General features: G+C 42.2%; 1 protein-coding gene across 1 annotated transcript in view; it reads right to left on the bottom strand.

Annotated features, from left to right (window-relative positions):
* Positions 1–656: 656 nt before the first annotated feature.
* NRK (Nik related kinase) overlaps positions 657–25,118 on the bottom strand; it is a 128,683-nt gene continuing 104,221 nt past the window's right edge. Inside the window, exons 28-31 of the mRNA XM_081178941.1 lie at positions 24,505–24,654; positions 18,651–18,810; positions 9,002–9,141; positions 657–6,532 (exon numbers count right to left, since the gene is read on the bottom strand). Of these exons, the coding sequence (XP_081035067.1) occupies positions 6,449–6,532; positions 9,002–9,141; positions 18,651–18,810; positions 24,505–24,654 (534 nt within the window). The 3' untranslated portion in view covers positions 657–6,448. The remainder of the gene's footprint in view (positions 6,533–9,001; positions 9,142–18,650; positions 18,811–24,504; positions 24,655–25,118) is intronic.

Here is a 25,118-nt window from a genome sequence, read left to right as displayed (position 1 = left end):
CTTTGCAGGTCAAGCCAGCACTTTGAATTGGGCCTGGAAAGTAACTGTCATCCAGTGCAGTCAGGCCACGATTGATATAATGTGCTCAAACCACTTTGCCCTGGTGAACAACCTGGCTGCTGGATTCTGCACCAGCTGGTGTTTCCAAACTGTGTTCAGTGCAAGCACTACATACAACACGTTGTTTAGTGCGGTCAGGCCACGATTGATGTAATGTGCTCAAACCATCTTGCCCTGGTGAACAACCTGGCTGCTGGATTCTGCACCAGCTGGACATTACTAATTCAAGACTCTTAATTTTAATGGTTTTATCTGAGTATACACCATACATTTAAGCACAAAGCTTCCCCCCAAGAATCCTTGGAGCAGTGGTTTGTTAAGGGTGCTGGGAGCTGCATATTTGTGAAGTGTAAACTACCGTTCCCCATATTCTTTTGAGGAGGAGAAAATGACCTTTAAATCTTGGAGATAGTTGGTACAACTCGGGGAATGGGAGTGATTTCTGTATTGTTTTTTCAAAGCACTGGCACATGTTGAATACTGTACTCTTCCAACAGAAATAAAATTGAATCGGGTGTGCTTAGTTCTGTGCTGCTCTAATTATACTTGACATTATATTAGTTATCACCAGAATGTAAGGGTTAAAAGAAATCCAGTTTTCCGCTGAGAATATTGCTTTATTTTTGCTGTTACAAATATACAATTTGGACATTAAAGAACAATTAGTATAAAATAAAAAATTCCCAATGACATACAGTACATAGCATTTATTGTTTTCACTTTCTGGATTCACAGATTTGGGCTAGAACAATGCAGCTTGCAAAATAAATGTAAGTGCACAATTTATTGCTTTCATTACTTTTTTTACAACAGTAAATTACAAATATGGAGAATTCTTTCAAAAAAAGCAGTTGTGGGAATGACTAGGACATCAGTGTTGCTGGATTCTTATTAATAATTATATTCTCTCCCTAGAGCATTTTATCCTGAATAATTATTTCACTTGAATTTTGTTTTCGAAAAGCAAGCAAGCAAGCAAGCAAGCAAGCAAACAAACATACAAGCAAGAGCAGAGTTTTTAAGGCTGCGATCCCAACTCTGGTGGCCTGAAAATACGCCCCATTGAATTAAATAGGGTTTAGTTCTGAGTTAGGATTGTGTTAATCTTCTCAAGGCTCCCTGTGCATGTATCCTACCTGACTTGCTTACACAGCAGCTAGATTACGCCTGGTATCTATGGAACATTCATTCTGATTTGGTAGCTGGGAGGTTATAATGATAATCAACAGTTATCCTGCTTCACTTGCTTGTAATCTTCCCATTGACCTTAAGTCTTCATAAGTCTTCCTGTTAATCAATTCTCAGTATGTTTCCATGCAAGTAACTGCAAAAAGTCATTAGAAAAAGATAAAATTGTTGGGCAAGGACTGGGAATGTTGTGTCTCGGAAATCCTGAAAGGCTGCCAGCTATCAGTGCAGCCCATATTGGTCCAACTCAGTTTAAGGTAGCTTCCTGTATTCCTTTTGTGTGCAATTTTACTCAAAAGTAACTCTAATGGAGTTGAAACTTGCTTGCAAGAAATTGGGTATGGAATCACTCAGCAACCTGATAATTCACCAACATTTGCCTTTCTGTTTTCTTCTTCTTAGTGACATTTCACATACCCTTCCTGACCATTTAGCGTATTTTTCACTCTATAAGATGCACCAGACTACAAGGCACACCTAATTTTGGGAGGAGGAAAACAAGAAAAAAAAATATTCTGAATCTCAGAAGCCAGAAGAGCAAGAGGGATCGCTGTGCAGTGAAAGCAGCGATCCCTCTTGCTGTTCTGGCTTCTGGGATAGCTGCACAGCCTGCATTCACTTCATAAGACGCACACACATTTCCCTTTACTTTTTAGGAGGGAAAAAGTGAGTCTTATAGAGCAAAAAATACGGTATTCATTTCTCCCTACTGGTATTGATTGACTCTCACAGCGTTGCTCTTCCTAACTGTTGCATTAAGTGTGAACTATGAAAAAACCTCGGCTTTTTGATCTACCATGCTTAGGAATAACAGATCCCTATCAACTAGCTTTTGTTAATCCCATAGCAAAAGAATAATGTCTAAAGACTGCTTATCCCACGGCAAACTAATAATAAAGATAACAGTACATATTCTTACACTGTGTTTTCTCAGGCATTGGTCCTGCTGTGGTCAGTGGGGCTTCCTCCTTGGTAAGTGTGTGTAGGGATGCAGCCATAATGTCCAGTTTGTGTTCTCTGCAAGACCTCACAGACTACAGTTCCCATCAGCCACAGCCAGCATTCAGTCAGATATTTAGTCTAATAACATCTGTAGGGTGCCATGCTGGCCATCCCTGCAATAAACCATCATTAACTATTTAGCATGAGTGTACAGATTGCTCCTGTCTTGCTAGTGCATGGGAGCAAAAAACCATGATTCTTGGCTTAGTTTGGCAATCGAGCCAGGGCTCACGGTTTGCTTTCCCTAAAGCAAAACCTGATATGCAAGCCAAGGTTTGCTCTTGGCATAACCACTGTAGTTTGCTTGGAGCCAAACAACCACAATACCTAGTTCAGATGCAATCGCAGCCAAGGGTTGTGGAGTTTTTTTTCCTCCCACTTGCAAAAAAGAGGGGAGCAAAACATGAGCAATCTGCATGTTCTCAATGAACCATTAACCAAAACTTACAGTGACACATGAATGCAACATGGAGAAGTGGCAACTTAAATAAAATATTGGGTGGCATGTGGCAGGTAAGCCCCACCCCACAAAATCAATCACGAAACACAGCACACACATACCATTTGAATGGCAATGCCCATCAACTGGGAGGGGGGAGGACTGGCCCCCTCAAATAATTTATGGAGGGTGCTGAAGGGACCTTTGCCTGTAGGAGTTAGCTCCTATCGCAGCCTGTATATCTGCTGTTTTTTGTGCGAACTTTGAACCACCAGAGACTTGGGAGAGAAAAGCCTTCATCCCTACATACCCTACATAACCTTTGCCACACATCCCCATACCATCCTATTTTGTCTACTGATAGTTCTGTAATTCAGGAGGGAAATTCTGCTGTTGCTCTTTGCCCATCCCGTAGATACACTCTTATAAAAAAAGAAAAGAAAAAAGTTAGCAAACCAGCGGACTGAGCTACATAGGAAGCTGCCTTAAATCAAGTCAGACCAGTGGTTCATCTGCTAATCAACACTGGCTGGAAATGGCTCTCCAGGGTTACAGACAAGGGTCTTGCCCTAAACATACCTGGAGAATTCACAGATTGAACCTAGAACCTTTTGTATGCAAAGCGATTGCCCAACTACAGAGCTAAGGCCCTTTCCCAGCCACGTAGCTCAAAGTGGAGGAATCGTTTATCTCATTATGTATACCTGAAGCCTCTGAAACTTTTATATACCAATTACAACTGATGATATTAAATCAACTGAAATTTCCCCTTTTCATTTTAACACATTTTTTAAAAAAAGCATTATAAAAACAAGTTGGATAAGTCCTGGTGAACACTTGGCTTTCAGTGATGACCATTTGTTAACTTAAAGTAGTTTTCTAAAAGAGAAAGCAAAAGATGGTTTCAGAATGTCAGGGTGACTTGCAGCTCTGCTGGTCCTTTGACTGAAATTGACAAAATGCTAACAGATTTCAAGCCCTTTCTTCACGAAGTTCCACACTGATTTCCATGCGGTTTATTTGCAGATGATAGTTTCAACCAAACAAGGGCCATTGCAAGCAAGTTCAGCTAAATATCTTAGGAAATTAGAGGTTTTTGGCATTTGATGATCTGTCTCCCGAAGTTCACTTTTGTGTGTGTGTGTGTGTGTGTGTGTGTGTGTGTGTACAACTGCCTAAGGCAGTTCCCCCGACAGTTGCGAGACATCTTTTCACATCTATTTGCATCCAAATGTCCTGGGAAATACCTGGATGATCTTGGATAAACTCCTTTCTTGAGTCTCAGCAACTGAGTTAGAATAGTGGACTGACTGACTCAATTAACTCAGTCAGTAGAGCATGAGACTCTTAACCTCACGGCCAAGGGTTCAAGCCCCACGTTGGGCACAAGAGTCCTGCCTTGCAGAGGGTCAGACTAGATGGCCCTCATGGTCCCTTCCAATTCTACAATTCTATGAAATCACAAAAGGCAGGAACACAAACTATGTGACAACACAACTGGACTCCCCTTCTGCAAGTTAAAGGTACTGAAGCAAATCACAACTTCACAAGTGACCTACAACCCATCCTTGGGAATACTGAGAAAAGCAGTCGAGGGAATACCATTGTCAGCACACAGACAGCTACCCAGCTTGAAATTACCACTCGCTGGCAATCAGTTGACTAGGGGACACATCAAGGGGTGGGATCCTGTAGCAAACCAAAGAACCCTTTTAAATAATTAGATTTTAGATCATTAGATAAGCTCACAAACCACTTCTGGTCATTCATATATATATATATATATATATATCCTTATGTCAGTAATGCTCAGATGAGATCCTGATCAAGAAAGAGAATGACTTGATACAAATCTGACACAAATAGCAAGAAGGCCAACCAACCAACTGATGGGTGAACCTTTGACTATCCTAGCCATTCCATCAAGGGCCTCAAAATGGCTATCTCCTCCATCAAATTCTGGGAGGAAGATACAGTGTGAAATTGTGCAATAGGAGCAGATGCAAAAAGCAAACAAATGTGTAATTTCATGAAGCAAAGATCACAGCGGGAGGTTTCCGCTTCTTGTAAAACACGATGGAAGAAATAAAAGGGGCATCACTTTAAGATGGAGACTCTAACAATGGATACTGCTTCAGCATTGGCTTCCTTGCAGTTGCTTAATCTGGTGTAGTTAGCCATACTCAGACAAAGCTTCAGCTTGTAGAATAAAATCAAAGAACTTTCTCAGACACCTGAAGTCAACCTGATCAGAGCACTCCAATATCTGTTCTGCATATTTTAGCAATTAACTAAAATCGTTATAGCTTTGCATAGGTACATAGGGAGTTGCCTTAGTCAGGCTAGCTAGTGCAGTATTTTATGGTTTTGACAAGCATTATCTCTCCAGTTTTTTCCAGTCATACTGCTGAGATAATGCCAAGGACGGAATCTGAAACCACCCGCAAACATAAAATGTGTTACCGAGTCACAGTGTCCTTTGAAAATACATCTGTCTGAACATCATCTGAAGGTCATCTTATGTGACCTTGCAGCCTCTGTTCTGGCACATCTCTATATTAATTTTAAAATACTTAATTTCCCCAACCTCCTATTCCCCTCCACCCCCACCCCAATAAAGACTGCTGTATATCTATCTTGGATAAAAAATATTTTGTATCAAGTTTTCAGTTATTATATAATCATAGTATGTAGTACATTTTATAGTGCTTTGCATTTTTCAAAGTATTGCATGAACTTTAGCTAAGTCACAATTGCACATGTAAACCTGAAAGCTGAAGTCTGGAGTAGCCCAAAATATAAACCCCTGAGAATATAATTTCATGGTGGAAAAACACCAGTGTGTCACTATTGCTCAGACATAATTCATACACAATGCGTATCAGGAGTTTTCTTGTTTTTAAAGGCTAATCAACTGGCAAATTCTGCTGTGTTAAGCTCCCACTGAAATGAGCAGGAACCACCCCCATTTCAGCAAGAAGTCCCCAGTGAACTGTGGACCTTGTTCCTTTGGGTTGAGAAAAGAACATATTTACAGACTTATACATAAATAGCAATTTCTATTGAAACCAGATTAAGTCACCAAAAAAACTAGAAGGAGCTTGGATGCTGCACTTGAAGTAAGGGCCACTAGTGCAAGCAAAATTTGTAGTATCCATCTACAAACACCCCATGTCTGAAAGCAATACATTGCTGTTTAAAATATCATTAGAAATACATTATACAGTAATAGTGTATATAGCAGTGTACTGTCATTACATATACAAGGTTTCAAAACCTGATAAAAATCAGGATGTCTCCAGGAGAACCCAGCAGCCCCAAATGACTTACGGGTAACAGATCACTGGGGACTTCTCCCGGACTTGCCCCGACTGAAAAAAGAATCCAATAAGTCATTTTTGCAGAGAAGTAAAAGTTATCCCTTGTAAGTTCTGAGATGAAGATGAATACTTCTGGCTAAGATTTTTCAAGAAGAGCAAAAGGATACAAAACCAATTTAACATCAAGTGGATTTCCAGCTCACAGCAAGACATATACCTACATATTGTTGTCCAGAATGAAAAGATAAAACACTTAGCAAAACAACATTACAATATTTATGTGAAAAGAAAAGAAAATCGAACTTTTCCACAGCTGAAGGACGGTATAATGATGGTAGGGTTCTTGTTACTCCTTGTGGAAAAATATGGAAACGTCTGCAACCAGCTTCCTTTTTATATCCAGAGGGAAAGATCAAACGATATTTCATCCTGATGTGATTTACCAGTTGAATAGTATGTTCTGGCCAAGTGTCATAAAGTATATTTGACTGCTGCCTCCAGACTGAACAGATGCAAAGAACACCTTGAGAAGAAATTGTGGGGGGGAAGTTAATGTTATTTTATGTTGATAAGAACATTTTAGCCATATCTGAGAATGTGGCATATACATCTACACACACACACACACACACACACACACTCCATGTTAATTCAAAGAGATATGAATTTCTTTTACTGTTTTAAAAATACAAAAACTGTCTAGTTGAATCAGACCAAATTTCACCAGCTCCAATGTTCTGCATCTAACAGCAGCAAGCCCAATGAACCTTGGTGTTTACAAGCAATACATGAAAGTTTGTCCTAAGGATGTGGCACAAAGATGTGCACTGCGGCAAAAGGAGATTCAACTCAGTGACCAATACTGGTCCTAGGCATCTTTGTAATTTTTTTTCCTCATTCATTTTTTAAAGGCGTCAGAGTAATGAATCTCATAAGTTAATTACACAGAAGCACTTCCTTTTGTTTGTCATGCTGATTATTATTAAAAGGGCTACATTAATTGTCATAGGGACGCAGGTGGCGCTGTGGGTAAAACCTCAGTGCCTAGGACTTGCCGATCGCATGGTCGGCGGTTTGAATCCCCGCGGGGGGGGGGGGTGAGCTCCCGTCTTTCGGTCCCAGCTCCTGCCCACCTAGCAGTTCGAAAGCACCCCTAAGTGCAAGTAGATAAATAGGTACCGCTTTATAGCGGGAAGGTAAACGGTGTTTCCGTGTGCTGCGCTGGTGCCGGCTCGCCAGAGCAGCTTCGTCACACTGGCCACGTGACCCGGAAGTGTCTGCGGACAGCGCTGGCCCCCGGCCTCTTAAGTGAGATGGGCGCACAACCCTAGAGTCGGACACGACTGGCCCGTACGGGAAGGGGTACCTTTACCTTTTTTAATTGTCATGGCGTGATGTAATTTCCATTCACACGCATCAGAAAAGAAGATACTTAGAACCATTTATCAATGGCTTCAAGTGGGTGGTAGGCTTAGTTTTAAAAGAAACAGCAATTTTCTCAAGAAACTACAGGATAGATATGGAGTGTGGCTAACATCATGTGTGCACAGGATGGATTCAAAAGCCACTGGTAGGAATAAATGGTTATGTGCACAGATAGCTCCCAAGTTCAACTTCTGGATCTTCAGCAACAGAGTAGTCTGCCCAGACCACAGGGCTGTCTGGGCCTGATGGAAACTGGAAGCCAAACAGCTTATGGCATCAGCTTATGGAAAGCTGGCTTAGACCCTGCTAGACTTGATGGACCAATGCTGTGATTCAGCAATTGACAAATGAGTGTTAATGGTGGTTGATGGCTTTTCAATAGATCAAAGGGCTAGAAGAATATTATTGACTGATTTATTGATTGGACTTATTAGCTGCTTGTTACCCAAAGGTCTCCATGCAATTCACAGCACATTTAAACATAAGCAAAGACAAATTATACCATAATCAGGCACACACAACACTCCTACAATTCATTTGCGTATGGATGTTCCCCCCTGGGACCATGGGGGAAAAGAAGGGCAAATAATAAATTAAAATAACATGACACCACCGTCAAACAACACCCCATTAAAATTGGGAAATTTCTCAAGAATGTTCTGATTTTTATTTATTTTTTTAAAAAAGGGAAAGGAAATTTAATGCCTTTCCCAAGCCTGAGTGTATCTGTGTAAAATAACAGAAACATGTTTTTGGATATTAAAACAAGACAAAACAAAACAAAAGACAAAACAAAACTGAGGGTTGAGGGAGATTCAGAGAGAGCTGAGTTGGGAGGTGTAAGCTGAAAACATCTGGGGATCTGATCACAAAAAGCAGTGGATCTGCTACTTGCAGGAGTCCTTAAGTTATTCGTGCTCTGCCTGTACATTGTGAATAAATCCAAACATTACAAAACACCAAGAGGTTGGCAGTGATCTTGGCTTTCTAAAGAAGCCAAACTAAGGCAACATCTCATTGCTTGGAAAAGTGGAAAGTGCCCAATCAGGGCCCTCTTACCCGGGTGCCAGGCTCTTAGGGGCGCCAGACCGAGAGTCTGGGGCCCAAGAGTTGAGTCCGGGGAAGAGCCTGCCCATCAGTTGGAGTGCCTTGGTGAGCTCTTCTGCTGCAGGTAGCTCTGCGCCATGAGTTTGGGGGCGACCGAGCCAGCGAGACACTGAGACGGCTGGCCGGCTCCTCTCTCCTGCGCACCTGGGACTGAGCAACCGGAGGGCGGTCACTGGGTGGATCTTTGCACCCCGGTGCCACATATGCTTAAGACATATGTGCCCAACGATAAGTTCCCCTTTGCAGGGATTTTTCAGGCAGGCAAAGGTACTCCAACAATACCTTCTGAGAGCAGAGCTCCCTCCCTCAGCAGCTGTAAACAGCTGGCAGCTTGCTGACCCTCTCCCAAGCCCCCTCCCCAATATGATGTAGAGCCCTGCCTCTCATGAAGAAGAGAACCAACACAACTAATTGTTTTTCGTATGTTGGCGTGTGATCTTGCAGCGTTTAGCACACGTACCTTATCGTTCCTTTCACAAAGAAACTTCAGCTTCTGCGCTTTCTTGTGCATAAACACACCTTCCAGGCTTCCCGTCTCCACCGAGCGCAGTTCAATAGCTTTCTCTCCCCAGCCCATAACTTGGTTCGATTGAAGGTAGGCTTAAAAACACACAAAGGAGGGCATGTTAGTAGAGTAAAATGAAGAAACAAAGAAGGCAGGGAGGGGCAAAAAGAAGAAGAAGATCGTTCTTAGGGTTTTTTTTTTAAAAAAGGGAGTTTGTCAAGGATGTGGGAATGTTGTGTGGTTGGGGGTTTTTTTTGGTAAGCAATATAAAATAAATAACTATAAACTATACAAATTGTGCATTATGTGTTGAATATGAAACTATGAATTATGTAGACCAGTGAAAGTTCAGACAGGGTGGAGGGTGAAAAGTTACCTGAGAAATTAAGATTAATCATGGTTCTGATTGGTTCACAGTGCTCATGGGAGCACAGAGTCCATTGATGTCAACCCAAAAGCCCAGGTCTGTCCCGATACTGGGATATGCAGTTATTGTAGCTTATAGTGTCCAAAATCAGGCATACTGTGCTGGCCATGCAATTATTCTGTTTTATCATTGCTCTCACAGGTGCATGGTGCCAGCAGTGTGGCGAGAGGCAAACCATAAAAAAACAACAGAGGAAATTTGCAAGCTTGGTTTAGTCCCCTCCACCTACAAGCTGATTGACCCGTTGAAATTAGGCCATCCTGCCAGGCCACTGTGGCTAAAGTAGGAGTTTCCAGGCATCCGCTTACAGCATGGTCATGCGGGAAGAAGATGGCAGTGGAACTGGGCTATGGCTGGGGGGCAAACATCACTCCCCGGAGCCCCAGGTGAGCAGAGATTAATGTAAAATAATAATAATAATGCCAAGTTGCATAGAATGAGCCTGCACCATCGGGTCCCTTTATAACTCATAACTGATGTCTTCATTTTCCAGAATGCCTTTATTCTGACCAATCAAAACATCTCAAAATGGTCCTCAAACATTTGAGTTCACCAGAACTCTTCGTCAGGTCCAATGTTAAGCAAAGCAGTGTGCAAGTATGACAAGGAAGCTGCGTTGGAACTGAAGCCATAATGCATTGATCAAAGGTTTGTTCTTGTTGTCTAGTTTTAGAAGGGGTGTGGCTATGGACTGTCTGTCAGAATTTATCTCTGCATCGCACTTTCCCAATAAGAGAGTCTAGAGGATGTCTCAGCTCACTAAGAGTTGGCATTTGCATTGCTTCCTTCCTTAATATGCAGCCAGAGCTTTATATGCTAACAAACAGAATTTTGGGTTGGTCAAGATTCCTCTCCTTAGCCATCTCCCATGTGTGTGGAGAAACTATTATGAATCATGGTTCACCTCCTGCTTCCTTGCCCTAGGCAGGACACTTGAAACTGGTTTAGTGGTACAGTAACAACATCTCCCAAGGGAACAGTAAATGTGTTTGCATTGGTACTGTGGAGGAGCCCTTCTATCTTTAACTGAATTCTCATTGCCTTCACCAAGTAGAACTCTCAGGATTCTTTGAGCAAAGGTGTCACAGTGTTATACTAAATTTTCCAGGTTAAATATAATTCTCAGGGAGGCTGCAACAGTTTGGGCCAGGTTTCTTCCATTTCTACAGAACAAGGCTATAGTTAGCTGGCATTTCTAGAGAGCCACAAAGCATCCTCAGAAGTGTGCTGGCAACCAGAGAACACGGGATGTGTGTTTCCTCCAGGGCAAGTCTGAACTTGCCTGATCTATTGTTAAAGTATCATGTTGTAGCTTGGTCTTCCTATAAATATATAGCTAACTCTGTTGTTAGATGCTTGAGAATAAGTCTCCGTACCAAGAGATTCTGGATTTCTAACCCAGAAACTTCTGGGTGGGTTTGTTTTTTACTACAATTCTCCTGCAATGAAGTGAGATACAATCTAGTTGCCTATTACTCCAGTTTTTGCTGATACAAAATTCTGGACATTTGGAGCACAGGAAACCACCTTACACTGGGTCTGACAAATGGCTGTGCAGCTCAGAAGTGCCTACATTGACTGGCAGAAACTGTATGGTGCAGTGATTAAGAGCGGTAGACTCATAATCTGATGAACCGGGTTCATGTCTCTGCTCCTCCACATGCAGCTGCTGGGTGACCTTGGGCTAGTCACACTTATCTGAAGTTTCTCAGCCCCACTCACTTCACAGAGTGTTGTGGGGGAGGATGGGAAAGGAGATTCTTAGCCACTTTGAGACTCCTTCGGGTAGTGATAAAGCAGGATATCAAATCCAAACTCCCCTTCTTCCTCTTCTTCTTCTTCCTCTTCTTCTTCTTCTTCTTGATTTCAGACAGGGGACATTCCTAGCTCTACTAGCAGATGCCAAGGATTGAACCTGGAATCTTCTGTATGCAAGGCAGATATGCTACCACTGAACCATAGCCTTTCTCTGTGATGACCCTGTTAGGACAATTCTATTTCCTTTGTGCATTTGTAAATTTCTACTTAAAGTAAATCTGTGCATTCCATTCTTTTTGCAAGAAAATAATATGGAACATTTTAACCAAATTTATCTGCCCACTTGTATTTTCAGCCACATTGCTAAGAAAATATAAGAGGGATATGCAAAACTAACCATGGTTTCAAACTGGAGGGGGGAACCATGCGTTGAGATTCCTGGCAGAATCCAAGACTGGCAGAATCCGAGACCAGGGAGAAGAGTCGGTGGAAGAAGATTGGAAAAAGTTTAAAGAATATTTACAGAAATACTGTAAAATTAATGAATGTTAGAAAAATGTTGGAATGAGTTTTTGTCTTTAGTAGAAATGTCATAAGGAATTAAGTATAAATAGATTAATAGAGTACTAAAGGGAAAAATAAGGTTAGAATCTGTTAAGACAATTATAGGATAGAAAACAGAGGAAGATGGAAAGGAATTGCTGAAACAATTAATAGAAGTGGAATACAAAAAGGGAGGTGTGAGGAGGTCGTGGAAATAAGTGAAAGAAAGATAAGATGTTGAAATTGGACTGTGTTTTAAATGGTTTTTGTTTTGTTTTGTTAGTTGTATGTTAGTGTTTTGTAGTGTTTTTTGTACTGTATTGTATTGTTGTATGTTTTTTCTTTTTTGGTTTTTTATAGTGTTGTGTTTAATTTGTTGGAAAACTAATAAATATTATTTTTTTTAAAAAGGAGAGATTCCTGCATTGTACAAGGTTAGACTAGATGACCCTAGGGGTCCCTTCCAACTCTACAATTCTATGATCATATCCCTTCCCACTATTTTATCTTCGCTACAATCCTGTGAGGTGGGTAGGAGACAGTGAATGTCCCAAGATTTCCCAGTGAGTTTCAAGTTTCCCCGCCCTAATCCAATGCCTTTAACTACAATACTATACTGGCTCTAACTGTTAAAACTCATTACCAGTTTTGATTTCTTAACGAATGCCGCTATTCCTGATAGTAAGAAGAGGGGACTAAGAGGAGATATGACAGCCACCTTCAAAAATCTAGAGGGTTGTTACATGGAGGGTGAAGCAAGCTTGTTTTCTCCTGCTCTGAAGAGTAGGACTCAAACCAGGATAATGAGAAGTAAAAACTCTCCCACAGATTCCAGAGACGTTATAGAAGCCATGACAGTTAACTACGATAACTAGAATAAAACGGATATATGCTTGTAGTGTAGATTTTGAGAGGTCCCACTTTTGGACAAGGTAAATTTCAAACTTTCAGCTTCTGTTTCCATTTGAGAGGGGATGTTGTGTTTCTAAAATATCATCCTCTCTTCCTGTCCAACAAAGCCCTGTCTTTTAGTCGTACACCTCTAGAATAGTCAATAAATTAAATACTGGAGTTCTATAATTTTAATTTCCCTATGGAGTCAAGTTTCCTCATTCCAATTACTAAATTGGCTTACATACCTTCTGTCAGCTTAAAATGAGTAAGATGGATTTTCCTTGACCTGCATCTATAAATTATATTTCATCCCTTACTAATTTTTGCAAAGGCCTAGACATTTCTTTTTCTTCCTAACATTGTGTAAGTAGCAGCTAGTTGCAATTCAGAGCTAGTCCATACTCCTACAAACTTCAAGACAATTGGGTGGCTATGGGGATCTGTCAAAAAGAACAATTTAGCCTTTAAATGGCTCAGGGCGGCAACGTCTCAAAGACTCTCTCTTCCCATATGCAGTGAGCCAAGATTTGCAATTGTCATCTGAGGCCCTTCTTCATGTGCTTCCTCCATATGAGCTAACGCCTAGGGGATGTGGGGGCTTCAGCCCCCACAAAAAATACTGCAATACACTCTACATGGGGCTACCTGTGAAGGTGACTCGGAAACTACAACTAATCCAGAATGCGGCAGCTAGACTGGTGACTGGGAGTGGCCACAGGGATCACGTAAAGGATCTTCACTGGCTCCCAGTACGTTTCCGAGCACAATTCAAAATGTTGGTGCTTACCATTAAAGCCCCAAACAGCCTCAGCCCTGTATGCCTGAAGGAGCGTCTCCACCCCCATTGTCCAACCCGGACACGAGGTCCTCCTCTGTGGGTCTTCTGCTGGTTCCCTCACTGTGAGAAGTGAAGTTACACGGAACCAAGCAGAAGGCCCTCTTGGCAGTGGCACCCTCCCTGTGGAATGCCCTCCCATCAGATGTTAAGGAGATAAAGTATTACACAACTTTTAGAAGACACCTGAAGGCAGCCCTGCATCTGGAAATTTTTAATGTTTGGTACTTTACCATGTTTTATATATCCTGTAAGCCGCTCAGAGTAGGAAACCCAGCCAGATTGGTGGACGGGGTATAAATAATAAAATTATTATTATTGTTTATTATTATTATTATACAGGGTTTATTGTCTGTCTCTTTGGTTATAAGTCACTTTGAGTGGCCCTGGGCAAGACAAAGCTATTGAGAAACTTAACCACAAATAAACAAGGAAATAAAGATTTCTCTTGTTGGAACCTAGTCAAGCCTAGTAAACCCCATTAAATAATGTCAATGGTGCGATTTACAACACATCATTTTGCATTGTTGTTGTTTTTTGAACAAAGGAACTTAAGAAGAGATCTGCTGGGTAAGACTGAAGCCCATCTTATCTATCTTCTTCTCACATTGGCCAACCTGATGTTATTATGTTATTGTTATATCTACAGGAAGCCTGCAAATGGGAGTGAAGTGCAATGTGATTTCACAGAAACTGGTATTCAGAGGAGTACCACTTCCAATATGGGAGGTGGTCCACAGCTGTGGTTCATGATTAGTTGCTATTGGCAACCTTATCTCCATGGTCTTGTCTTAACCCTCTGTTAAAATCAACAATGAACTAATTCTCACAACATTCTAGTGAATTTGGTTGATCCATGACACCCTCCAACATTTCTCCGATGACCATAGGGATGTCCTATTCAATTAATAATAATAAGGATGATGATGATGTTATTATTTATACTCTACCCATCTCACTGAATTGCCACTCTGAGCAGCTTCCAACTTATTAAAGAAACACATAATAAAACATTAAGCATGAAAAAAGCAACAACCCTTCCCTATGCGGGGCTGCCTTCAGATGTCTTCTAAAGGTTGTACAGTGGTGCCTCGCAAGACGAAAAGAATCTGTTCTGTGATTCTCTTCGTTTAGCGGTTTTTTCGTCTTGCGAAGCAAGCCCATTGAAGGATTAGCGGATTAGCGCTATTAGCGGCTTTTAGCGGCTTATCTGCTGATCAGATCAGCTGATAAGCGGCTTAGCGGCTTAGAAAAAGGGGGGGAGAAAAAAACCCAGCAGGAACTCGCAAGACATTGTCGTCTTGCGAAGCAAGCCCATAGGAAATTCGTTTTGCGAAGCACCTCCAAAACGGAAAACTCTTTCGTCTAGCGAGTTTTCCGTCTTGCGAGGCATTCGTCTTGCGGGGCACCACTGTATACAGTAGTTACTTATCTACTTGGCTTGGGGGTCGCATAACTCCATACCCTCCAACGAAAATAGGGGCATCCTAAGGAAAAGCAGGACATTCCAGGATCAAACCAGAAACCGGGACGGCTTCTGCAAATCTGGGCCTGTCCCTGGAAAATAGTGACCCTAGGAGGGCCTGCATTCTTTATATCAAAATCAATTCCAGGAAAACCCTGGCTATACTTTAGAACCACATTTACCTCAAAGATACTGTTTCATGTGATATTGCAGCCTACTAGGGCCTACCCAGATTTTTTTTGTTTTGTGATTTGGGGGGTGGGGGGAAGCCACCAATATGGCACAAGATGGTCATCAGGTGCGGATGAGCAAGCAAGCATTGGACCACATTCGTCCTCACATCTGCCATTAGTTTATCACCAACCCTTTCGGGGACAGAGAGGGAGACGGGTTGGTGAACAATGCATATGGCATTGGTAAGAGAAAGGAGGTTCTCGGAGCTCTCAGTTGTGGGCTGACCGTTCTGACCCCTCAGTGCCGGTTGGCTACCGGTACCAGGCAGGAGAGGGGAAACTTATGATGCTGTGATACCAAGGGCATAGGTAAATTTATTATTCTTATTCACCCTCACCACCACCACCATCATCATCATCATAAATTAGCAGCTTAATGCCAACCTAGACTTCTAAGCAGTTTATGAAGTAAACCCTAGTAAGCATCCTAGTTCCACTAAAGCAACATACTAATTTAAGCAGAAGACTCAGTTGGAAATGAAGGAAATGCTTCTTTAATTGTACTAGAAGGTCACAGAGTGAGTTAATTGGATGTTGCCACTAGAACACCACAGCTGCATCATATCAGTTTGAGGGTGTTTTATGTGGGAACAGATACTAGAGTAAAATAACTTCAGAAACAAAAGCCATCTGTCTGTGAAAAACAAGTTTGTTTTCTCAGTCATTATCATCAGGTAGTGTCAGCAATGTAGGATGGACTGAACTGGGAAATGTTCCTTATAGGGGAAAATATGCTATCTGAAACACTTCTGGAATAAAATACCTTCTTGTTTTTTCTTTCTACTTTAAAGAGTCCTTCAAATAGTCTTCTAAGGATGCTGAGAGTTGTTAGGAGACACCACTTCTATTCCCCTCACAAAGCAACAATTCCTACCAGAGTGGTTTAACCCTGGCAATTGTAGCTCTGGGAGGGAACTAGATGTCTCCTAAAAGCTCTCAGCACCCTTGACAAACTACAGTTCCCAGGTCTTTATGTTTTTCTCCCTTTCTTCTCTGCTGCACCTCAAACACTGCCATATATTCCTAATTTAGGCCAATGTGAATTAGAGAAAGATACCACAGCACAGAGTTTGCTTAGAAATGTCGGCCGTGGCATGGGGCTGGGGGAGAAACCATCTTGCACTGCACTGGGAAACCTTTGGAAAGTGGATCGCAGCCTGCAGATTGGTCCATTTCGTTTGGGAGACAGTTCCAAGAATACTGACAGAATCTCCTTAGAGCATTGGGTGGGGAGCAAAAGAGTGATCTTGGCATGGATTCGGGAGCCACCAGTATGATCCAGTAGATGAGAACTTTGGTATTTTCCCTAGAATTTGCAACATTAAAGCAATGATGGCATACTAAATGAGACTCTGAGCTACTCTGGTTCATAGGGATTAAAAAAAAACATTAAAATGCCCCTGATGCAGTGCAGCTGCAGCTTTGTGGAGGAAGCAACATGTATGAGACAGGGCTTGGAAGCTAATACCTGAACCTTAGGAAATCACATTTGCATGGTTTTTTTTTTAAATTTATATCCCGCCCTCCCCAGCCGAAGCCGGGCTCAGAGCGGCTAACAACAGTAAAACGATAAAACATTCTAAAATCATTTCATTCTAAAATTAATTCCAATCAAATTGATGGCACCCATTGGGCTAGAGGTTCTGTGAGGATTGCCAAAGGAGGGAGTCAGGCTGGGCCCTGGCCAAAGGCCTGGTGGAACAGCTCTGTCTTGCAGGCCCTGCGGAAAGATGTCAAGTCCCGCAGGGCCCTGGTCTCTTGTGACAGAGCGTTCCACCAGATTGGAGCTACAGCCGAAAAAGCCCTGGCTCTGGTTGAGGCCAGCCTAACCTCTCTGTGGCCTGGAACCTCCAAGATGTTTTTGTTTGAAGACCGTAAGTTCCTCTGTGGGACATACCAGGAGAGGCGGCATCTCCCTCTGAAAGGGTGGCAGAAATAGAAAGAGCGGAATGGCAAGGACACAGAACCTGTGGCCTGTGTATTTAAAGTATATTTAAAGAGTTATGGGAACTGTGGGTTTACCCCCTCTCAAAACTACAATTCCCAGCACCCTTAACAAACCACAGCTCCCAGAATTCTTTGGGGATAAGGCCTGAGCTTTAAATGTGTAGCATATACATAGCTCAGCTTCCACTAGCTCAAGTCAGCTTGTCCCTTAAGTCAGGAATAATGGAAAACGGAGTTCAAAAACAACAACATCCATAGTGCCACAGGTTCCCCGTCTCAGCTCCTCAGGACCAGGCCTCAGTGCAGACACCCCTGGCTCTTACATGAATTTCCCACATGACTCTGGCAATGGATTTTTAATGGGGGCTTGTGATAGTAGGCCCCTGAGGGTGGGGGAGAGACTTATCAATGCCTGCAAGCAAGTATCCAGCCCTGGTGCAGATGACTGGTGCTATTTCAGAGCATGACCTGGCTTTTATGTGCACAGTCCAATTGCTCCATTTAGTCCAGCATGCTATTCCCACAGTAGCCAACCATGACTTTACATGCCCTAAGTGTCATACCTGTCAGATTTTTTTAAAGGGATTTATGTTGTTACCATTCCCAAAAGAAAGGCTTCTGGTTTCTTGGGAAATGTTCTTTATTTTATTTTAAAATCATTATCAATGAATTTGTTTAATCCTCTTTTAAAACCATCCAAGTTGGTGGCCACCATCATATCTTGTGGGAGTGAGTTCCACAGTTTAACTGCGCACTGTGTGAAGAAGGAGTCTCTTATGCCGACCCGGAGTGTCCCAGCATTCAGCTTCTTTGGTTGTCCCCGAGTTCTCACATGAGAGGGAGATAAATGCTCTCCAACAGGTGCAGTGTGCATTTTCCCCAAGCAGAAAAGCCGGTGTACAGACAACAGGAGCAGGATGATCTGGGGCACCTTTCAATTTTCTGTTTTGTTAGTTTAGAAAAACAGTGACTTACAGGAAGCATAACAGAGGTTTATTGAACTGTGCATGGAGTGGAGAAAGCAAAGCAATGTTTTTCTCCCTCTGCTGTCAGAGGCATCCATATGTTGTGAACCAGCCTGAGATCGACAGCTGAAGGGCGGTATGCAAATTTTAATAATAATAATAATAATAATAATAATAATAATAATAATAATAATAGGCATACACCATCACTGTCCTCTTTTGGGAACCAGCTAAAAACATTTTCGTTTAGGCAAGCCTTTCCAGTTATGCAGAATGTTGACATGTGTTTTAATCTGGTTTCAGCTTGTTGTTGGATTTAATTATTATGTTTTGATTATTTTAGATAATTGCTTTTGCTGATAACTTCATTGTTTTGTTCTTTTTGAGGTAGTTGTTGTTGTTGTTTAAGGATCAAGTGGCATATGACTCAGCTGGCCACTGTGAGAGCAAGACGCAGAATTAGATGGGCTTTGGGCCTGATCCTGCTTAGTTTTTATTTTCCCTCCCTCCCGGCAGCTGTGTTCTTTTCATACTTACCTACAGATGCTGGCATTTCTCCCCACTGCAAAACATTTTCCTTTGAGAAACGTCCATATATGTTGATGTAGACCCCTTCATCTTCGTAGGTAAGAAGTAGTTCCATTCCGCTGGTATTAGGGAGTATGATAATAGCATGAGGGTGGATATTCCCTTGGATCTGAAACAACATTTTATCGAAATTTATATCATGGAAAACACTGTCATTTTAGCAACCGCAGTCCACTAATCCTGGCCGAGCATTAAAACCAATGAAGATTCTGGGAAACCACAATAATAATAAAAATTGCTTGAAAAAGGTCTATATGCTTCCTGCTGCCATTTGGCGATCTAGAGAGCATAGAAATAGCAAGAAATACTGAGCTACCAAGTGAAAAGCCAACATGGATGGCTTCAAAAGAGAATAAGAAAATTTATTGAGGGTAAGACTATTAATGGCAACTAACCACGCTGGCTATCTTCTACCTCCACTGCCAGTATTTAAAGGGGAAAAAATATTTAACTATGAAAAAGCATACAATAGTCACTGTCCAAGTCCAATATTTCACTTTGTATTCTGTGTCTTGTGAGCAAAGAGCGATTTCAATGCAGTAAGACTAACAACGGCATTATAGAAAAAGATTATGCATTATACTTCTATTTAGTGATTGCCTTCTTTAAAATATTTGCAAGCAAAATTTTAGAAACCAAACACTAAACCACATAAAACAAAGTCTAAGTTGACATAGTAATATTAAAGCTATATAGACAGATATAGATAAATATAGATATGAATGGACAAAGAAAAAACTTTTGTTTTTATTTTCTCTTAGTGTTTTTCACCAGCATAGCAGACATACTTCCTGCTTTACAAAAAGTGAGGGGAAAACTTGGATTAGAATTTAGGCAGTGTGCGAATTTCACATTATCTGACCAACATTGTTTCCTTTCCAGAACTAACCACTTGGGTGGTGACAGTGATCTAAGGAGGATTTGGAGAGTCGACTCACTTGGCTTTGCAAGAGAGCTCTGGATAGTTTGCATATATTAAAAGAATTCAGCATCTAAACTTGCAAATATGCAGACAGTGCAATAACACAGCAAAGCTCCCATTGTGTGTCAAGACCCCGCAGCCACCCCCATGTTGGGAATAACTCACACAAGGACACAGATATTAGGTTTATGTTATTGGGCAAATTTTGGCCACAGCTTTATTGAAATTACAGAATGTGAGCGGTACTTGCTTAGGCATTGATTGGACCTGACTATATCTGACTCCTGCCCATTGTGCAGGAAGTCCCAGTAAGGGTAAGCCACCGGTAGGGGGAGCCCTGTTTATGTAAACCAACTCAAGCTCCCCCTGGTGTTCCCTTCGGGGTCGTGTCAAGGCCTTAGCCCCCCAGCTGGGCTTCAGACTAGGTCAACACCACTGGATTCCTTTAACGGAATACCCTTAAGCATAGAGGGGCAGGGGCTGGCCAGGCTCTGACGTGGCCAGGATCCCCCAGGCGACGGGGGACAGTGTCCCCCGCCCCCCGTGGGGAGTGGTGGCCATGCGGTCCACCGCAACTCCTCCCCACTGGGAAGTGGAGCGGATTTGTTACAGAACAGTTTACTAGCCTGGGTGTCATATTTAGCACGAGCTCAATACACAGTGTAGCACTATTTATTTTATTCTAAGCACCATTTCCTATTATTCAGCCTCTTTCTTCCACTTTGGAGGGAGAGATTGCCAGCTCCCGTTTCATGTTAGCCTTCGGCCCTGATAGCTTTTATCTCAAAAAAATTCTGCGCTAAGTTTAAAAGATGCACTGCACAAAGGTCGATATATCTGCAAGTCAAGTTGGCTACTGCGTGGGAAAACTCTCTCAATCGCCTTGGGAAGGAAGGAGAGATCAGGCAGCCTCCTACACACACCTGAAGCAAATAGCAGTGTTCAGATAAGAAGCACTTAAATGAGGGAAATATAAAAGGGTGGTTGGGGTACAGTTAATCTCCTTTTCTCAGCATCAAGGCCCTCATGGCAACGTCTCCTCAGAGGTCTGTTAACCAGAGAAAGAGCCATGTTTACATTCCCCTCTATCTGTGCTGTTTGTTTGGGTCTGCTCCAGATGTTGGCTACAAATTCCATCACCCCTGAGTATTGTCCACGCAGATGGGGCTGATGGGAGCTGGAGTCCCAACAACATCTAGGTTGGGGGAGGCTGCACATATTGCTCAAAGGTCATTCAGAAGCTTATGTTCAAAGCATGTCAAACACACACACACAAACAAATACAGAGGAAAAGCAAGCAGCATTGAAGAAAATATATGCATTCAACTCACTCTCAGAAAAACCTTGTGATTCATACTGTAAAATATTCAAATAACTTTAAGCAATTTATCTCAAACCCCTAGCCCACTTCCTGAGCTAGAGAGAGAGAGAGAGAGAGAGAGAGAAATGATTTGTAGTACATGCACATGAAAGAGGGCTGTGCTTTGTTTTAAGAAACCTTGAGATAAAAACGCATACTGAAAACAGTCCTAACCCGTCTATGGTACCAGGAATAGGATTAACCTGAGTATCTAACTCAATTATGAAAGATCCATGCAATTAGCATTTTCACAAGGAGAACAAACACCAGAACTCCCCTATTGCTTTTCATGAAGTGCAAAGGCACATGCAACTCAAAGGACATCCATTTCTGTGCCACATCAATGCCACGTTTGACCCATAAAGGAACCACAGATGCTTTACTTGCCAAAGTGAGTATACCCATTCCAGCCTTGCAGTCTGGTGTCTCTGCAGCCACTATCCGTAGTACCAGGACAGGTATCCAGAGCCGGAGAGCAATTTTGATGCGTTGCCTTGGTATTACTTGCATGACCAATTGATGCGAAAGACAGAGAGACAGACAGAGAGAGAGAGAGAGAGAGAGAGAGAGAGAGAGAGAGAGAGAGAAAGTGGGAGCCAGACGCAGATGTGTCTACACCTAGTCTGTTGCCTTTAAAAGAAGCCTAGGATGCTGATTCCAGAAACCTCCTTGAAGAAAATTATATAGCGAACCTCTCACATTCGGACCCTTCCTGGAACAAGTCCCAGCAGCTGCAGGAATGACACACTTATTTAAGTTCCTGCACTCTTGGGGGTAAAGTATATTTTTAGTGCACTCTGTCTCATGGTGGACGAGTGAGCAGAATAGTCACAACCATCCATGGGGAGCTCTCATATTGAGGGCATTGAGCTGGGAAATATTGCTTCTCTATGTATCTAATTAAATTGGGGGCTGCTGCAGCCAGCATCATTTATTTTTTCTGAGGCTCTGGCATTTTCCCTTTGCCATTGTACACCTTCTGCTCAAAATGTGGTGTCACCTCTCATCCTCTCTTTACAAACTCTTCTCAAAACTCACTCATGCCATACCCTCCTACAGGTTGCAACAAAAAACCAGGACACCATCTTCATGTAAGTCACGTGACCTATGCGAGATTGTGCCCCCTCAAAAAAGGTGACCCATGTGAGATTGTGCCCCTCCCCAAAACTTTTTTTTTGGGGGGGCGGGGAAATCTCAGTGCAAAATTGTGCAAGATCACAACAAGACAAAACAGGATGTCTTGGGTTTACCAGGGGATTAACTATATGCTCAATGCACAACCTTGTTTTTATTAACACACCCTTTCGACAAAATAATAAATTTAAAACATCATGGAGGCACCCTCGGTTGAACCACTGGCATCTCTTAGACTATGTAATTGTCCGAGCTGAAGATCGCCGTGATGTGCTCTTTACCAGAGCTACGACAAGTGCTGACAACAGCAATAATCACAGATAACAATGGCTCTCAGTGTGAACCATTAACATTAGGATCAGGTGTTTAACAGGGTTGTGTTAGCATCCCAACTCTATTCATTATTTTCATTGCCATGATTCCACACATTGTCAAATGGAAACTCCCCACCGGAGTAGAAATCATATATTGAACAGATGGAAAGCTCTTCAATCTGAGTAAGGTTACCATAACTTCTGTCAGAGAGCTTTAGTATGCTGACGACAATATAGTGTACACACTCAGAGGATGACCTCCAAACCATCCTAAATATCTTTGCAGAAGCTTACGAAAAGCTTGGCCTATCTCTCAACACCCCAAAAACCAAAGTGCTGCACCAACAAGCACAAAACAACCCCTCTGCAGCACCACAAATCCAACTTGATGGTGTAACGTTGGAAAGTGTCGGTCACTTCTCCTACCTGGGCAGTTATCTTTCCACAAGGGCTGATATTGATGCCAAGATCCAGCAATACCTGAGCTTTGCGAGTGCAGCTTTCTCCAGAGTGTTTGAGGACCAGGACATTTGAAGGAAACCATAATGCTTGTTTACAAAGCTACTGTACTACCAACTCTACTGCACGCTTATGAAACATGGACTACTTATAAACGCCATCTCCAACTCCTTGAAAGATTCCATCAACGGTGTCTCCGAAAAAAATGTACACATCACTTGGGAAGATAGGCAAACTAATGCCAGTGTACTGGAAGCAGCAAAGATCACCAGTGTCGAAGCAATTATTCTTCAACATCATTGCGATCACCAATGTCGAAGCAATTATTCTTCCACATCATTACGATCACCAGTGTCGAAGCAATTATTCTTCAACATCAACTTGGACTGGTCATGGTGTTTAGATGCCTGATTATCATCTTCCAAGCAACTACTCTATTCCGAACTTAAAAATGGAAAGTGTAATACTGTTGGTCAACAAAAGAGGTTTAAAGACTCTCTCAAGGCACATCTAAAAAAATGTAGTATAAACACCAACAACTGGGAAACACTGGCCTGCAAGCGCTCCAATTGGAGAACAGTGTCATCGACTTTGAAGACGCTCAAACTCAGGATGAAAGGGAGAAACATGCTAAGAGGAAGGCATGTTTGGCAAACCCTCACCGTGATCAACTCCTGCCCATAAACCAATGCCCCCACTGTGGAAGGATGTGTGGATCCAGAATTGGCCTCCACAGTTACTTACAGACACACTGTTAAAACCGTGTTCATGGAAGACAATCTTACTCGGCTACGAGTGATCGCCAAAGAAGAATGAGGGGGAAAAAGATAACAGGCCGCCTTAGAGTACAAGGTCCTTTTGGGCCGTTCCCTGTTCTATTTTTCCTGTGCAAAATCATTACCATTATTTGCTCATGGCACTCTATTAATTAAACGGAGTAGGTGTACTAATATCAGAGGAGCTTAGGCTCAAATCTCTACCCAAATCTCTGAACTTGGGCCAGACACTATTTCTTAGCCTAAGCTTTCACAGGGTTGTTGAGAGGAGAAAACTGCGTCAGTGGGAAGGGGAGAATCGGGTGTGCTGCCCCCAATATATTGGAAGAAAAGCAATGGCCAATAAATAAATAAATGAATCAAATAATTAAACAACAACAATACCCAAACTGCATGCACAGAGAGGACCAACTTAGATTTATAAAGCTCTTTATATCTTGAATGGTGCCACAGTCAACAGGGAAACTAGATGTTAACATATTTTTCTATCCAGACACGTAGACATTACCTTGTTCGAACCTTTTACTGCTAATTTTAATTATCTTTTAAAATGTTTTAAAATTTCTCGTTCTTAACTGTTTCTTGTTGATGGCTTTAATATTTATTGCAAATGACTTGGAGATTTCGTTACATTTATTGCAATAAATCTTGTTAAACAACTGAGAATTTCTTGCTTCTGTGGACCCACGTGGATGGAAATGTAGATTAGAAAAAAAATTCAAATAATGATAATAATCACGGCATTAATAGCAATGAGACCCTCTTTAACTGCATAGGCTAAAGAAGAAGAAACCCCCCCTGCAAACTGTCATGATTCCTAAAGAATGATGTATCTTACATGTGTGGGAAGGTACAGGTCATACACTGAGCCAGAGTCCACATCAATAGCATGAAATCCAACTGGTGAGCCGTAGATCACTTTTAACCTCTGTCCATTCTCAACCGTCAAGTCAACCAACAGTGGTTTGTGGTGAAGTGAAGTGAAGGACTGCAAAAAGAAGAATCAGACACTGTGCATCTTACTGTTAATTAAACATGTAACCAAAAAGAGTCCTGATTAGCATTTTTCGTTGTCTTTCCACAAAGGTAAGATAAAGGTAAAGGACCTTTGGATGGTTAAGTCCAGTCAAAGGCGGCTATCGGGTTGCGGTGCTCATCTCACTTTCAGGCCAAGGAAGCCGGTGTATGTCCACAGACAGCTTTCTGGTTCATGTGGCCAGCATGACTAAACTGCTTCTGGTGCAACGGGACACCGTGACAGAAACCAGAGCACACAGAAATGCTGTTTACCTTCCTGCCACAGTGGTACCTATTTATCTACTTGCACTGGCGTGCTTTTGAACTGCCAGGTTGGCAGGAGCTGGGACAGAGCAACAGGAGCTCACTCCGTCATGGGGATTTGAACCGCTGACCTTCCAATTGGCAAGCCCAAGAGGCTCAGTGGTTTAGACC

This window comes from Podarcis bocagei (genome assembly GCF_964188305.1).
Source record: "Podarcis bocagei genome assembly, chromosome: Z".
Taxonomy (NCBI): Eukaryota; Metazoa; Chordata; class Lepidosauria; order Squamata; family Lacertidae; genus Podarcis; species Podarcis bocagei.
The sequence above is the reverse complement of the archived record's forward strand: the minus strand, read 5'-3'. Positions and strand labels throughout refer to the sequence as shown.